Source organism: Erinaceus europaeus, chromosome 1 (assembly GCF_950295315.1).
Source record: "Erinaceus europaeus chromosome 1, mEriEur2.1, whole genome shotgun sequence".
Lineage (NCBI taxonomy): Eukaryota > Metazoa > Chordata > Mammalia > Eulipotyphla > Erinaceidae > Erinaceus > Erinaceus europaeus.
In genome coordinates this window covers 79,986,314-80,003,632 of record NC_080162.1, presented here as the reverse complement: position 1 = coordinate 80,003,632, position 17,319 = coordinate 79,986,314, and the positions used below count along the sequence as shown (strand labels likewise).

The 17,319-nt window shown below is 45.3% G+C and overlaps 1 protein-coding gene across 2 annotated transcripts in view; it reads left to right on the top strand.

Moving 5' to 3' along the window:
• MTCL2 (microtubule crosslinking factor 2) overlaps positions 1–17,319 on the top strand; it is a 111,265-nt gene that overhangs the window by 16,159 nt on the left and 77,787 nt on the right. For both annotated transcript variants that reach the window (XM_060189550.1, XM_060189539.1), the window contains exon 2: positions 11,079–11,303. In XM_060189550.1, coding sequence (XP_060045533.1) covers positions 11,079–11,303 — 225 coding nt within the window. The remainder of the gene's footprint in view (positions 1–11,078; positions 11,304–17,319) is intronic.

Here is a 17,319-nt window from a genome sequence, read left to right as displayed (position 1 = left end):
ACCCGCTGTGCTACTGCCCGACCCCCTTTTTCTTTACTTTTTAAAGTCTTGTATTTTTTATTAGTGATTTAATAATGATCAACAAGGTTGTAGTATAAGAGGGGTACAATCCCATACAATTCCCATCACTAGGGTTCCGTATCCCATCCCCTCCTATGGAAGTTTCCCTATTATTGCTGTTGTTGGATAGGACATAGAGAATGGAGAGAGGAGGGGAAGACAGAGAGGGAGAGAAAGATAGACACCTACAAACCTGCTTTACCACTTGTGAGGTGAGCCCCCTGCAGGTGGGGAGCCAGGGGGTCCTCAAATTATTATCCTTAATGCCAGTTCTTGTGCTTCACGCCAAGTGCACTTAACCTGCTGCACTACCACCCAATTCCCTTTTTTTTTTTTTTTTAAGAATTTATTTATTGATTCATGAGAAAGATCTGAGAGAAAGAACCAGACATCACTATGGTACATGTGCTGCCAGGGATTGACTCGGGACCTCATGATTGAGAATCCAATGCCTTATCCAGTGTGCCTCCTCCTGGACCACTCTCTCTCCTCCTCTATCTCCCCCTTCCTTCTCAATTTCTCTCTGTCCTATCCAGTAAAATAGAAAAATAAAGTGGCCATCTGGAGCGGTGGATTTCTAGTGCTGGCACTGAGCTCCAGTGATAATCTTGGTGGCATAAAAAAAAAATGAAGAAAGAAAATGTTAGGTTTTAGTTAGAGGTTACTGAAACTAGAATTATGTTTTTTTTTTTTCTGCCAATCCAAATTCATGGACTCCTTGAATGATTGAAGGAACCTCAAGTTTCCAGTCTGAGTGCTGCTCGGAGGCCTCTGTGTGTGACCTTGGCCCCAGCTCACCGTCCCTGTGCTTCTCTGAGGTCCTTGCCTTTAGAACAAGGATGGTGATTCCTATCCTGAGGACCCAAAAGATGATTCAGATGGAATGTTTTTGTAAATCATGAAGCCCTTTACTTCCACGCAAAATCTAGCTATTATTAGCAGGAGTGTGAGCTCATGTTTGGCTCTCCAACCCAGCAGAGACCAAGATACTCTTCCTGGCCAGTTCCCCCAGGGTTTCTGGGAACCAATCGGCTGCAGGGAGCAGGTCAGCCCTCTGAGAGGCTGCTTCCTGAAAACTGATTTTGTGGGTCATCAGAGCAGCAGTAAATAGAGATGCAGTATGCAGGCTATCAGATAGTGAGAAGGTGAGCTTGAGGTTGCCTGTATACACAGACCCTGCCTATCATTCTGGGATGGAATGGGGGTCTGAGGCCAGCTTTGGAGCTGCCAGACTCCTGACTTTTTCTTTTTCTCTTTCTCTCTTTCTTTCTTAACTCCTTTTTTTTTTTTTTTTTTTTACCTGTGCACTACTTAGCTCTGGCTTATGGTAGTGTTGGAGATAGAATCTGGAACTCGGGAGCCCCAGGAATGAAAGTCTTATTTTTGTTTTATTATTTTTTAGATTTTTATTTATTAGTGAGAAATATAGGTGGAGAGAGAGAGAGACAGACAGAGAGAGGCTATCAGACATCACTCTGGTACATGTATTGCCAGGGATTGAACTCAGTACCTCATGCTTGAGAGTCCAGTGCTTGGGGCTAGATGGTGGTGCACCTGGTTGAGCACACATGTCACAGAGCACAAAGACCCAGGTTCAAGCCCACAAGTGGTGAAGCAGTGCTGCAGGTGTCTCTCTGTCTTTCTCCCTTTCTCTCAACCCCTTCCCTCTTTATTTCTGGCTAGCTCAATTCCAATAAATAAAATAAAGATAATTAGAGAGAGAGAGAGTCAAATGCTCTATCTCCCGGACTACACTGTGAAAGTCTTCTTAGTAACCATACTGCTACATCCCCAGCCCTTCCTAGCCCTCCCTCTGACTCTTTGCAGTTGATGTAGGGCTGGGATTATAAAAGTCTGTCCATTCCAACCTGTAAGAAAAGACTAGATAGGGCAGAAGCCATACTTATCCTTTTATTCATTCAGTCATCCATCTGTAGGCAGTGAGGGGTGCCTGCTCTGTACCACATCCTGTCCTGGACAGTGCTCAGAACCACACAAGAGTCAGACCTTGCACCTGCCCTCCCCCCAGCTCTCAGAGGAAGATAGATAAGAAAACAGACAGATGAGATGTGAAGATATTAGCATAAGAGAAAGTGGAGTTCATTGTGTGGTTTGAATCAGATTGAAGGGGAAGGAATGTTCTGAAGAGATAATTACAAGTTGGCCTGGCAAAGGCTATTCTAACAGAGGCAATGCCTGAGCAAAGCTGGGAGTAGATAGCAGACAGTTAATAATGTACTGGGGGAGTTGGGCAGTAGCACAGAGGGTTAAGTGCAAGTGAGTGTAAGGACCGGCGTAAGGATCCCGGTTTGAGCCCTCGGCTCTCCACCTGTAGGGGAGTCTCTTCACAAGCGGTGAGGCAGGTCTGCAGGTGTCTATCTTTCCCCCTCTCTATTTCCCCTCCTCTCTCCATTTCTCTCTGTCACACAACAGTGACGACAACATAATAACTACAACAATAAGTTAAAAAAAATAATGTACTGGTCCAGCCTTACTGGGCCTTTTTGGATTCCAGCTCCATCATTCCTATGTTTGAGCAACTCTGGGCAAATTCTCAGCCTCAGTTTCCTCCTCTGAAAAATGGCAACATTTTTAGAACCTACTTCCCAGGACTAGTAAAAGGATTAAATTACTGTGCTCGGACACCTATATGTGGTAGTTTTTTGTTGTTGTTGTTGTTGTTTGTTTTCTTTGTCTTGGAATATCTGGATGTAGAGGACAGAGGATGAAAGCAGGCAGGTGTGGGACAGAAGTAGGAGGAGAGTAGGACTAAGGGCTTGCTCCAGTGGGAACCAGGAGAGGAAATAGCTGTCTGCTTTTGTTTTTTTCAACAAACAGGTATTACCTCTGTAATCAGCCAACTAAACATTTTCTTTTTAAAAGGAAAGTCTGGCTACTTAGGCAGCAACAGGGTGAGTGCCCAGTTCCCAGGGTGAGAGTTCTTTACCCCCTTCTTCACTCCCATGTTCATTGCTGGGTGGATGATCAGGTTAAGTGTCAAGAAGAAGAGATTTGGTCAAGAGGGAATGGGTATGGAGGGTTGGGTAGTTTCTGCTTGGTCTGGGTACCTTTCACAACTTCTTTAGGACAGCTTTTCTGACTGTGGATTTGAGAATTTGGGCCCCCAGACTCTGAGGCTGACTGGCAGACATTATGGTCTTTTACTACTGCCTATGGTGGAGGATGAAATTTGTTATTTCTCCCTCTGGTGCTGGGGAGGACCTCCAGCAGTTCTGCTGTGTAGTCATTAGGTCTGCTGAGTCCAGTGGAATGGAGCCCCTCCCTTTCTACTTCCAGCTGGTGGGGACCTGGGAAGGTGGGAGAGAAGCAGCCTGAGCAAGTCCCTCCCCCCACTGACTCCATCCACCTCCTCCATGGGGGGAGGGGGAAGGTAGGTGACAGTCACTGAAGAGCTTTCTGGAGCTACAACTGCATGACTGAGGAGCCTTAGGATGATAGGCGACCCATCTAAGTTTGAGAACCCCTGGATTAAAGCAGGGACCTCTCCTCATCATCCAGAAGCCTCTTTTCCTGCGCTCAGCTCAGGCCCAGTGCTTGCTAAGTCTCCCCTTCACAGGCTCTTTTGCCCACACCCCAGCAGACCCAGCCTGTGTGCTAGTCACAAGCTGGCCTTTGTGGACTCCCCCTCTCATGTGGGCTGTGCCAGGAGGGACTGACATGCATTCTGCCTGCAGCTGGGACACCCTCCCCCACCCCCTGCCACCCCAGCCTGGGCCCCTTGGTCACTGTGGAGAGATGGGACTGACATGAATGCAATGTCCTGCATTTTCAGAGGTTGGTTGTGGTAAAGGACAGGGCCTGGAGAGACAGCTGCGCATGTGAGAAAAATCAGTCATTCATTCAATAGATGCTTATTGAAGCTCCGCCTGTGTCAAGGCCTGGCGAGAGATTTGTGCTGAGACACATGACTCTTTGCCTTTTAGGGAAAAAGACTGGAAGGAAACATTCTGCATTAGAGTTACTCAGACATCCCATCTCCAGAATTACTGATTTAATAGATTTCTTTTGAGGTCGTGGGTTTCTGGCAAGTCCCCCTGTGATACTAATGCTACTAGTTGAAGGACTAATCTTAGAGAACCACAGTGATTCAGGACCATAGAGGAATTATGTATGACCTGTTTCTGTATTTCTTTTTAAATTGTTTTACTTATTGTGATGAGTGAGAGTGCATAGCACTGCTCAGCTTTAACTTAGAGCTCAGTTAAGGTTTGTATGTGGAACCTCTGTATATAAAAGCTTGGTGCAAAACCAGTGTGCTGTCTCACCAATCCTGTTTTCTGTATTTTATTTTTTAAATATTTTATTTATTGATTAATGAGAAAGATAGGAGGAGAGAGAAAGAGAGAAAGAACCAGACATCATTCTGGTACATGTGCTGTCGGGGATTGAACTCAGAACCTTATGCTTGAGAGTCCAATGCTTTATCCACTGCACCACCTCCTGGACCACTGTTTTCTGTATTTTCAAAACTGTCTCTGCTCCCAGTCCCTACCTGTAGGAGGGACGCTTCATGAGTGGTGAAGAAACAGAATTGGAGGTATCTGTCTTCTTCTTCTTCTTCTTCTTCTTCTTCTTCTTCTTCTTCTTCTTCTTCTTCTTCTTCCTCTTCTTCTTCTTCTTCTCCTTCTTCTTCTTCTTCCTCCTCCTCCTCCTCCTCCTCCTCCTCCTCCTCCTCCTCCTCCTCCTCCTTCTCCTCTCTCTCTCTAACCAGAGCACTGCTCAGCTCTGGCTTTCTTCTTCCTGTTTCAGTTTCTAAAAACAAAACAAATAAACAAACAAAACACTGTCTCTATGATCACATGCTATTTAAAAAAAATTTTTTAAATTTAATTTTCCCCTTTTGTTGCTCTTGTTTTTTTATTATTTATTATTATTGTAGTTATTGTTGTAAGTGATGTCATCGTCATTGTTAGATAGGACAGAGAGAAATGGAGAGAAGAGGGGAAGACAGAGAAAGGGAGAGAAAGATAGACACCACCTGTGAAGCGACTCCCCTGCAGGTGGGGAGCTGGGGGCTCAAACCAGGATCCTTACACCGGTCTTATGCTTCGTGCCATGTGCGTTTAACCTGCTGCGCTACTGCCCAACTCCCGATCACATGCTATTTTTATCAGTAGGAAAAGTAATTATTTAAGGGCTGGGGAGATAGCATAGTGGTTTTGCAAAAAAACAAACTTTTTTTTAGTGTTAAAATTTTTTAAATTTTTTTATTTATAAAATGGATATACTGACAAGACCATAGGATAAGAGGGGTATAATTCCACACAATTCCCACCACCAGAACTCCCTATCCCATCCACCACCCCCCCCCAAGCTCTCCTATTCTCCATCCCTTTGGGAGTATGGACCCAGTATCATTATGGGGTGCAGAAGGTGGAAGGTCTGGCTTCTGTACTTGCTTTCCCACTGAACATGGGTGTTGACAGGCTGATCCATACTCCTAGCCTGTCTCTGTCTTTCTCTAGTGGGGCAGCACTCTGGGGAGGCGGGATTCCAGGACACATTGGTGGGGTTGTCTGCCCAGGGAAGTCCTGTTGGCATCATGGCAGCATCTGGAACCTGATGGCAGAGTCATGAAGCTGGAGAGTTGATATTCCATGCCTGACATCTCTGGACACAATCTGAAGTGAAACATGTTGAGGTGGTACTGGTTGCATTTGAAAAAAACTTTCATACCTAAGGCTCTGAGGTCTCAGGTTCAATCTCCAGCACCACTATCAGCCAAAGCTTTCTGTGTCTTTCTCTCCATATCTCCCTCATAAAAATGAAATCATTAGGGAGTTGGGTGGTAGCACAGCAGGTTAAGCACACATGGCGCAAAGCGCAAGGACTGGCATTAAGGATCCCGGTTCGAGCCCCTGGCTCGCCACCTGCAGGGATGTCACTTCACAAGTGGTGAAGCAGGTCTGCAGGTGTCTATCTTTCTCTCCCTCTCTCTGTCTTCCCCTCCTTTCTCCATTTCTCTCTGTCCTATCCAACAACAATGACAACAACAACAATAATAACTACAACAGTAAAACAACAAGGGCAACAAAAGGGAATAAATAAATAAAATATTTAAAAAACTGAAATCAAGATATTTAAAAATAAACAAAAATATTTTTAAATTATTAAAAGGAGAAAAGCAGTCTTTCCAAAATCACTCTAATACTCTGATGTTATGAAGAGGGATGTCAGTGGCCCTGAGCTAAATGTGATATACCTATTAATGTAGCCTACCATTATGAACTTCTGTGTCTTTCAGATGAGTTCTGAGCTAGGGGTCCATTCAGACTTTTCACATCCTCTTCACCACTGGGTTTTATTGGTATAAAGAGAAAATAATGAAAGGAACATTTGGATGTAGTAATACGGTCATGAGTGGCTTGGTGGGGAAGAGAGGACTGGACCTGAAAGAAAAAGGGGGCAATTATATACAAATGTAGACAGATAGTTGTAGAGATGGTAGTTAACCCATGTCTGCAACCTTGGGAGAACTGTAGTAGTTTGCAATGGAGGGATTGGGGATTCATAACTCTGGTGGGGGGCACAGTGTGGAATTATACCTCATTTGACATGTAATTTTGTAAATCAATATTAAGTCACTAATAAAAATAAAAGAAAATGAGATGCTCACCTAGCATCTGGAGTCTGACTTAGCTTGGATTTAGCTGGCTAGCCTGCACTTCCCAAGTGCTCTTTCCTTTCTACTTCCTTAATCCACCAGCTGAAATGGCGTATGGACTCTTCACTTCCTCATTTCTTTAACTGGTGTGATCATTGACTGTTCCACTTCCTCCTTTTCCCCTTTTAGTTCTGTCCACTTGGCATGGTGGTAGGGTGGTGAGTGTGTATATTGGGTGGAGGTTGGGGGTCCTGGTGAAGGAAGTGCTTCTCTGCAGGCTAGTGTTGGTGGGAGTCATCTTCTTTTTAATTTTTTTAACATTAATTTTTTTTTTATTGGGGAGCCGGCAGGTGGTAGTGCAACGGTTTAAGCACACATGATGCAAAGCACAAAGACCAGTGTAAGGATCCTGGTTCAAGCCCCTGTCTCCCCACCTGCACAGGGAGTCACTTCACAAGCAGTGAAGCAGGTCTTCAGGTGTCTATCTTTCTCTCCCCCTTTCAGTCTTCCCCTCCCCTCCCCTATCCAGCAACAACAACAGCAGCAATAACAACAACAACAACAACAAGGGCAACAAAAATGGGAAAAATGGCCTCTAGGACTAGTGAATTTGTAGTGCAGGCACCGAGCCCCAGCGATTACCTTGGAGGCAATATATATATAGTTTACTTATTTGAAAGAGACAGCCAGATAACAAGAGGGAATGGGGATACAGTGAGGAAGAGAGAGACACCTGTAGACCTGCTTTACCACTTGTGAAGACACCCCTCTGCATTTGGGGACTGGGAGCTTGAACCCAGGTATTTTTGCATTGTGACATTTGTGCTCAACCAGGTGCGCCACCACCTGATTCCTCTTTTAAATATTTCACATGATTATTTTTTATTTTTAGATAAAGACAGAGTGGTAGAGAGAAAGTGAAAGAGACCATAACACCAAAGCTTCCTTCAACTCAGTGGGGGTCTGGGTCATGTACATGGCAATGCAGGAAATTGTTTTTAGGGCACAGCTGGACCCATCCCTAAGAGAAGGATTGTGGTGGCAAGTGGGGATTAGACTGTCCAGTGGACAGTATCTTCTTTCAGTGGGCCTGGGAGAAACAGATCTCTCTCCCTCCATGAATTCAAAACAACTTGAGAGATAGATGCCTGTAAAAATCTCTGAGTTTTATACTAATTGTATGCTTGGTTAGACTCCATTAAACTAGTTCACCTAATCTTAGGGGGCACTGGACACCCCAAGGTCATTCCTATCTTCTTTTTTTTTTTTCCTAAATTAAAAAAAAATTATTTATTGGGAGTTGAGTGGTAGTGCAGCGGGTTAAACACACGTGGTACAAAGTGCAAGGGCCGGCTAAGGATCCCGATTCGAGCCCCCGGCTCCCTACCTGCAGGGGAGTCACTTCACAGGCGGTGAAACAGGTCTGCAGGTGTCTCTCTTTCTCTCTCCTTCTCTGTCTTTCCCTCCTCTCTCCATTTCTCTCTGTCCTATCCAACAACAACAACAGCTATGACAACAATAACAACTACAACAAACACAGCAACAAGGTCAACAAAAGGAAAAAAATGGCCTCCAGGAGCAGTGGATTCGTAGTGCAGGCACCGAACCCCAGCAATAACCCTGGAGGCCAAAAAAAAATTATTTATTTTCCCTTTTTGTTGCCCTTGTTGTTATTGTTGTTGTCGTTATTATTGTTGTTGTTAATGTCATCATTGTTAGATAGGACAGAGAGAAATGGAGAGAGGAGGGGAAGACAGAGAGGGGAAGAAAAAGATACCTGCAGACCTGCTTCACTGCTTGTGAAGTGACTCCCCTGCAAGTGGGGAGCTGGGGACTCAAACTGGGATCCTCACACCAGTCCTTGCGCTTCGCGCCCGTTCCTATCTTATTTGAAGAAGGGAGGTTCAGAGGCCTGGTTAACCCAGCTCCCCATATTGTGGACCCCTTGCCAGAGCCTGCAAAATTGTTTTTGGTCCTTGACCCACTCTGTGCTCATATCAGGACAGTCCCAAACTTCTTACTTTTCCTGGGTCCTTAGGAATTCATTTAGTATAATGAGCCATTCCTCCTGACAGTTTCTCTTTTTAGTGCACAATCTTATTTAATCACCCAGCAACACTGAAAGCAGTAATATTACTCCCACTTTTCACATTTGAAAACAGTATTTGTTCTTGAACACAATATTTATCCATTTCTTGAACACAATATTTATCCATTTCTTCTGGGCTTCCCCACTCAGCCCCTTACACACTGAATGTAATGATTGTTTCATATTGGTGTGTCTCTGTCTATTTAACCATATAGACATATACTGACACAGTTAATATTTTTTTAGAGCCTTTGGAATGCTGGACCCTGTGATGGGTGTGGGGGATACAGCTAGGAAGATGTGCGTCAGTTCTCCAGACACAGTTGCTCTGAGAGACGAGCCATTTATTTCTTTAATGTAGATGTATTCAGGGCAATAAAGGGGAAGTGAGAGATATCTGGGAACTTGTGGCAGAGAAGGTAGGAGTGACTCTGAGGAAGTGAAGTCATCACCACTACCCCCTTCCTTTAAAAACCAAACCGATGACCCAGGAATACATCTCAGTAGTGGTAGAGCATGTGCTAAACATGTGTTGAGGCCCTGAGTTCAATCCCTTGCATCAGAAAACAAATCAAAACCAAAAAATCCAGACTCCTTTTTTTTTTTTCCTTTCCAGAGCACTGCTCAGCTTTGGCTTATAGTGCAGGGGCATTGAACCTGGGACTTTGGAGCTTCAGACATGAGAGTCTCTATGCATAACCATTCTGCTGTCTACCCCCATCCTAAACCCAGGCTCTTTTACTTCACCTTTCAAGGTCCTGGAAGTCTGCCTGTATGTTTCCCCAGCTTTAACTTCTATGGCTGTCCTGATCCTAACTTGCTGTATCTTACCACACTGAGCTATGTTCTGCCCCTGAGCCTTTGCTCGCTGTCTTCCTTCTGCCTGGAATAATCTTTCTTTCTTTTTTTATTCCTTTTTTTCTTTTGCCACTGGGTGCTGGCGTCACCCTCGGTGGCCATTTGGCCATATTTTCTTTCTTTCTAATTTTTATTAGATAGGGCAGAGAGAAATTGAGAGGGGAGAGGAGATTGAGATGGGGAGAGAAAGATACCTGCACACTTGCTTCACTGCTCATGAAGTGTCCCCTCTGCAGGTGGGGAGCAGGGGCTCAAACCTGGTTCCTTGTGCTTGGTAATATGTGTGATTAATGGGGTGTCCACTACCTGACCCCCAAAAAAGCTCTCTATAAGGTTGTTCCTCTTGACTCAGGTCAAATGTTCTTTTTTTTTCTCTCTTTCTCTCTCTCTCTCTCTCTTTTTTTGTTTGTTCAGATGTTCTCTTTCTCTTTTATTTGACATAGCTTTGCACCTACATAATTTCACTACTTCTTGTCTCTGGTGAAGTTTCCACTGTGCATGGTGTTCCCCCTGTGGCGCTCCCCCTATGGTGCTTGGATCTCAAATGTAGGCCCTACTGCATAGGAAAGTGTGAGGTCTACCAGATGAGCTACCTCCCAACCCCTGAAAGCCCTTTATTTTTCCTTTCCTGCTATAGGGCTTTACTGGGACTTCGTGTCCACATGATTTCATGGCTTCTGGTACATTTCTTCCCACTCCCCCCACCCCCTTATTTTTCAAAGAAAAGGTGAAAGGCAGAGAGGAGAGAGAAGGGAAAATATATTTACTGTGGCATACTGAGGGCCCAAGTTAGGATCACACACTCTACTCTCTGTGTTGTCTTTCAGGACACAAATGTCCTTTCTTTAGAGGCGACTTCCTTAACATCACCTCAGCATCACTTTATCATGTGACCCAGGGTTTTGTTTTTTGTTTTCATCATGTTTCACAGATAAAAATTGGCTTCCTGTGTGTTTCCAAGCGGAAGACAGAGGAGGGGTCTCTTTTGTCTTGATTACCACTGTACTCCCCCTGTACCCCCTGCCTGACACAGGACCTGGTACAGAGTTGGTGCTCATAAATGCTTGTTAGATGCCCTCTTTTTCTGGCCTCTTCTCTGGTGTATCAGTTTCCATTTGCTCCTGTGACAGATCACACAATGAGTGACTTAAAAACAATCCCAGATTATCATTTATGATTCTGGAAATCAGAAATCTGAAAAGCAAACTGTCCTTGGAACTATATTCTTTGGCTCTGAGGAAAATAGACTCCCTTTTCCAGCTTTCAAAGGCCGACTACACATCTTTCACCTACTCCCACCTTGACACCCTTGCCTCTCCCTTTTATAAGGACCTACCCAGACACCCCAGGATAATCACTTTGGAGGGCCACCATCAGTCTACTGCACTCAGGTTCACCCACTGCTGCCACAGAGCCCAGTCACTTCACCATCTCTTCTCTCTGCAGGATGAGATCGAGGAGCTGCGGGCAGAGATGCTGGAGATGCGGGATGTCTACATGGAGGAGGATGTGTATCAGCTGCAGGAGTTGCGGCAGCAGCTGGACCAGGCCAGCAAGACCTGCCGCATCTTGCAGTACCGACTGCGCAAAGCTGAGCGCCGCAGCCTCCGCGCTGCCCAGACTGGACAGGTAGATGGCGAGCTCATCCGGGGCCTGGAGCAGGATGTAAAGGTAAGCCTAGGGCCTCCCACAGCCTTCACTGGTTCCCTTGTTGGAGGACGAGAGATGGCCATAATAACCCTGAGTGGGGCCCAGGTCAGCCTGGTCTTTGTGTCTTTGGGCAAGTTACATAACCTCACTAGGCCTCAGCAGCCTCATCCTGGTGAATGGATGGACCTTCTACCAAGGATATCAGCACTGCTTTCATCATACAAATCCTGTTTACAGCAGCTGCTGTTTAAATATCAGCCACACACTTGGTGTTTGGCTGTGCTGAGCACAGCTCTGCGGAGGTTTTTTGTTGTTGTTGTTGTTGTTGTTGTACTAAGGGGGACTGGAAAGGACCTGGATCACAGGGGACTAATTTAAACCTGGGCCCTCATTTTATGACTTTAAGTAGATCATCTAAATGTCAGTGTCCTTGTTTGTAAAAGGGGTGTCACAGCAGCCACTGCCTCACAGGGCTCCATGAGGATGGATTAAACTAGACTGTAGGTAAAATATCTCTGTTTACTGTTGTTAATATTCCCACTTTCTGGATAGGAAAGAGAGGCTCAGAGAAAGGAAGTACTTGTCCACTGACCCCTGACACTTGGCAAGTAATTGGCAGAGCCTTCCATGTCACAGAAACTGACCTTGCCTTGCAGCTCAGGAAACAGGAGACAGATGGGCTGGAGGCTGCTAGGTGGGTCCTGCAGAAGAGATGTGTACCCTACCTGTCTGTGGTCAGGAGCCTAAGGACTCAGTTGGGACCTGGGCTTGCCCCCTACTCCCCCAGTTTAACCTGGTGTGGTCGGGGGATTATAGTAGTTACGGTTCTAGGAATTCTTCCTATGGGGTGACATCTGAACTGAGCTGGAGGCAAGAGAAGTGTTGGTGTTTGGCCCCTGTATGCTGTTTCAGGGTGGGGGTAGCAGCCTTTTGCAGTGTGTGCCCTTAATCTTGAGTGCACAATAGGATTTTATATCTCTGTACAGATGAGAAAAATGAGCTTGCAGAGGTTATGTCTCCCAAGTTTAAAGTGCACCTCAGCTACTGGACAGCTCCTAGGATGAATGACTGTGCGAATATTTGAATTCCAGTCACCAGATTGGGGGTAGAGTTGGGTGAGGAAAAGCTCAGTAAATTCAGATGAATTGTAATTTGACCCAGGTTGTTAGGGATTAGGAACTGAAACACAAAGACGGCAGTTTTAAGGAGGTGAGGTAGGGAGGGGGTGGAAAGCTGAGACTGTGAGAGAGCAGGCTGACAGGGGTGGGTTCTGGGGAGAGAGAGAGAAAGAGAGAGAGAGAGAGTGAAAATGAGAGGCTGAGCACTTTCTATTCAAATTTAAACTGACCAATCAGCATCAACTTTGCCCCTCCCCCTCCCCTGCCCGCCCTGCAACCCCTGCCGCTGTAGTGCTGAGCTCATCCAGGCCTGCCTGCGTTGGGAGGCTCTGGCCACCACAATTTGTCCTGGATGCTAGTGCGATTCAGTACATTTGTGGAGGGCTTCAGAATGCTGGCTTCCCTGGCACCATCTGAGGGAGCCTAGATGAACCCCTCATACATAGGTGAAGGAGGGGGATGGAGGCTGCCTAGAAGAGTAACTCCCAACACCCTGGCCTGCCCTTCCAGCTCCCTGCGCCATGCTCTGGATGACCCCACCTCTTGGAGCCTTAGTTTTGCCATCTGCTAGAGGTGGGGCTTAGGGGCCTGGAAGATACATGTGTGAGGCTCTGAGCTCTATTCCAGGCACCACATGAGAGCAACATAGGCAAAACACAAGTAGAATCGCATAGTTGGTGGTGCATTGCTTTGTGTCCTTTCTTTATCTTAAACTAACTAACTAAATGAATAAATTGGGTCAGTAAAGTGATTCAGCAGTAGAACACATGTGTGGGACCCTGGACTCAATCTCCAGCACCACATTAAAAAAAAAAAAGTGGGTATCAGACTAGCTGAATTGTCAGGGCTTTTGCAGTGTCAGTGATTTATCCAGCTGGTTGATAATTGGTAAAGGTGTCAGGAATGAAACCTCAGGTCTTGACCTGTCCTCCAGGCTCTCACACTCTCTGCTGGTCCTCATAACTAATAGGACACAAGAGCCTCACCAGGAACATTGCTCAGCATGAGGCGGGCAGGGGCAGGGTTCAGAGACCTGCTATGCCACTTCTTGCTCTGTGGTCTTGAGTGAACTCCTTCACATCTCTGAGCCTCTGTTTCCCCCTGTGGAAAATAGAGAAAATTAGTTTCCTGCCTGTAGATTTTTGTATAAATAAAATGAAGTAGTTCAAATAAAGAGCACTGGGGTGGGCTTAGCAGGTAGAAGGCAGGACTAGGATGCATGAGACCCCAGCATCAAATATGCTAGAATGATGCTCTGGCCTCTTGCTCTCTTAGAATAAATAAATAAATAAGTAAATAAATAAGGAGCCCAGAGATTAATCACTGAGTAAGGCTTATGCCTTGTCATGTGCATGGCTGAGTTGAGTCTTGGCATTGCAGTGAAATACCACAGCACTGATGTGTTTGTGGGGCTCTAGTGCTCTGATCTCTCTCCCTCCCTCCCCCCCCCCTCAACCTGACACAAAAAGAATGAAAAAAATCAACCTGGCAATGGTGGAATCATGCATGTGTGGGGCACTGGCACTGCAAAAGAGAAAGAGAGAGAGAGAGAATGAACACCAAACACAAAGTCTGGCACAGGATATTCACCCAGCAAGTTGAGTTATTATAGTATTATTGTTAAAAGGAAAACTTACTAGGCTGGGGCGGAGGGTAGATAACATAATGGTTATGCAAACAGACTCTCTTGCCTGAGGCTCCAATGTCCCAAGTTCAATTCTCCGCACCACCATCAGAACTGAATAGTGTTCTGGTAACAAAAGAATAAGGAAAACCCACCAGGCTGTAGTAGACAGCGTGTGAAATTCTGTAGACAGAATTTCAGCCACCCTGGGTGGAGAGGAATCACTTGAAGAGCTTCAGATATAAATTCTCTGGTAAAGGAGAATTAAACGAAGTGTATTTATTTATTTTAATGAAAGAAGGATACAGAGAGAGACACCGGAGCACTGCTCAGCCTTAGTTTGTGGTAGTGCAGTTGGACTGAACACGGGATCTCAGAGCCTCAGGCATAAATGTCTTTTTGCATAACCTTATCCTATCTCCTCAGCCCAAGAAGAATTAAAAAAAAACAAAAACATCTTGTTATTTGTTTTATTTTTATTATTTTTAAAGATAGAGACAGAGAGGCAGAGAGAGAAAGAGACCACATGTGGTCCGGGAGGTGGCGCAGTGGATAAAGCAGTGGACTCTCAAGCGTGAGGTTCTGAGTTCAATCCCCGGCAGCACATGTACCAGAGTGATGTCTGGCTCTTTCTCCTATGTTTCTCACTAATAAATAAATAAAATCTTAAAAAAAAAAAATACAGCACCAAAGCTACCTTCAGTGAGGTGGTAGCCAGGCTCAAACCTGGGTTGTATATATGGCAAAGCAACAATCATACTATCTAAGTGAGTTATTTTGCTGGCCTGTGTGGTTGTTGCTGTTATTATTATTATAACACTAATCAGCTCTGCCTTATGGTACTAGATATTGAACCAATGACCTCTGGTGCTTCAGGCATGAAAGTCTATTGCATAAAGACTGTGATATCTCCCCAGCCCAGTCAATTCTCACTTGAAGGGACTCCTGTGGGAAGTCCAAGGACACACTTGCAAAATGTTTGTTTTCTTGAATACAAATGTTGCTGGAGAAGAAGTTTTTGCTTTAGGTTCAGTTCCTGGGAGATTTGGACAGATTTTCTTGACTCTTTGAGCCTCAGTTTCCTAAACTGTAAAATAGGGGTAGCCTTCCAATTCCGCCCTCCTGAGGTTAATGGAAGAAGTGCAGATGCTGCCTGGCCTAGGGCTTTTCTTTAGTGATAGTTCCCACCCCCTTGCCCTGAGGACTCAATGGGATTGGGTCATTCCCAAGAGCCCTGAGATCAGGGCCCTCTAAGCAGAGGAGCAGTAGCCTGAGGTTACTGGTTGCATTTGGCCAAGGCTGGCCCAGTGCTGTAAACAGTGACCTCATGGCTGAGCGCATTTGTTTGTGCTTTGAGAATTTGTCCTTGTTTCCGGAAGCAGTAGCTGCTTTTCCTCCTCTGGTAATCTCAGTCCCTGTACCTTTGGAGAAGTTGGGAGGATCATGAGAGCATCAAATCAGACAAGCAGGTGGGACTCAGTGCTCCCACACAGGGCCTTATTATTAATGCTTTTATGATTTTTTAATTGGGGTCAATTCTTTATTTTTAAATTAAAACAAATTTTTTTATTATTGTATAGAGACAGAGAGAAATTGAGAGGTGAGGGAGATAGAAAGGGAGAGAGAAAGAGAGAGACTGGCAGCCCGGGAGGTGGCACAGTGGATGAAGTGTTGAACTTTCTTTTTTTAAAAAAGTATTTTTTTATATATTTATTTATTTTCCCTTTTGTTGCCCTTGTTGTTTTTCATTGTTGTTGTAGTTATTATTGTTGTTGTTATTGATGTCATCATTGTTAGATAGGGTAGAGAGAAATGGAGAGAGGGGGAGAGAAAGATAGACACCTGCAGATCTGCTTCACCACCTGTGAGGCGACTCCCCTGCAGGTGGAGAGCTGGGGGCTCGAACCAGGATCCTTCTGCCAGTCATTGCGCTTTGCACCATGTGCGCTTAACCCACTGCGCTACCGCCCGACTCTCAAGTGTTGGACTTTCAAGAATGAAAAAGAGAGAGAGACAGAGAGACACCTGTACCCCTTGCTTCACCACTTGTGAAGCTTACCCCCTGCAGGAAGGGACCAGGGGCTTCAACCTTGGTCCTTGTGCACAGTAATGTGTGCGCTTAATCAGGTACACCACCGCCTGGCCCCCTTTTATGATTTTTTAAATAAAAGACAACAGAGTTTTTAAAATTAATTAAAATTTTGCTGCCAGAGTTATTGCTGGAACTCTGCATTTACCATTTCCATGCTTCCACTACTGGAGGACTCTCCCCCCCCTTTAAATAGAGGGTGAGAGAGAGAGGGAGAATGATAGAGTTGAGAGACCATAGCACTGCTCCATTGATCATGAAGCTTTCCCACTGCATGGTGTTCCTGGGTGGTAGTTAGGGACTTGGACCCAGGTCCTTATGCATAATAAAGTGTGTGTTCTACTAGATGAGCTATCTTGCCCCCTCATTTATGTATTTTTTGAGAGCAAGAAAACAGAGCACTTTGGCATCTGTGGTGCTGGATGCAACATGTCTTCAAGCTTAGAGCCAACAGCAAGGTCAGTAAAACTCTAGAGTTAACTCAGTTGATTGAAATCAGACTTGGTTCTGTAGCTTTCTAGTTGTGTGACCAGGGGCGAGTGATCTTTTTGAGACTACGAAATGAGGTAGAGTGTTTCCCAAAGGAGTAAAAAGTATCGTGAGCACCAGGGAAGTGATAGTTGGTTTTATAAGTCACCTGTGGGAATGGTAGAGGTGCACCTGGTTGAATGCACATATTACAATGCGCTAGGATCTGGGTTCAAGTCCCCCAGCCCCCACTATAGGGGGAAAGCTTCACAAGTGGTGAAGTAGGGCTGCAGGTGTCTCTCTGTCTCTATCCTTATCTCCCCCTTCCTCTCAATTTCTGGCTGTCTCTATACAAGAAATAAATAAATATAATTTACAAAATTGAAAAATAGTAAATTACTGTGAGAATTGAGAGGGCCTGGGATCACTGGAGCTTAGGGAGAAGAAGGGACACAAGACTGGTGCTCCTGTGGTCCTCATTAGAATTCTGTGAGATGCCTGTGTTGAGCCTCCTGACACAGCAGCTCTTGGGAGTGGGAAGCAAGTGAGGAATGAGATCCTATGGGGCAGAAGGGGAGTAGGGACTCATAGCAGGGATGAAGTCCATATTCAGGAATGCTCAAGAGGACACAGTAAGCGCATGAATTGTGACTGTCTGGTGGGAAGAGTATCACTCCCCCAGGTCTAGGTCATGGTGGTGATGGTGCATTTACATAGATGGAGAGAATTTGGCCTAGG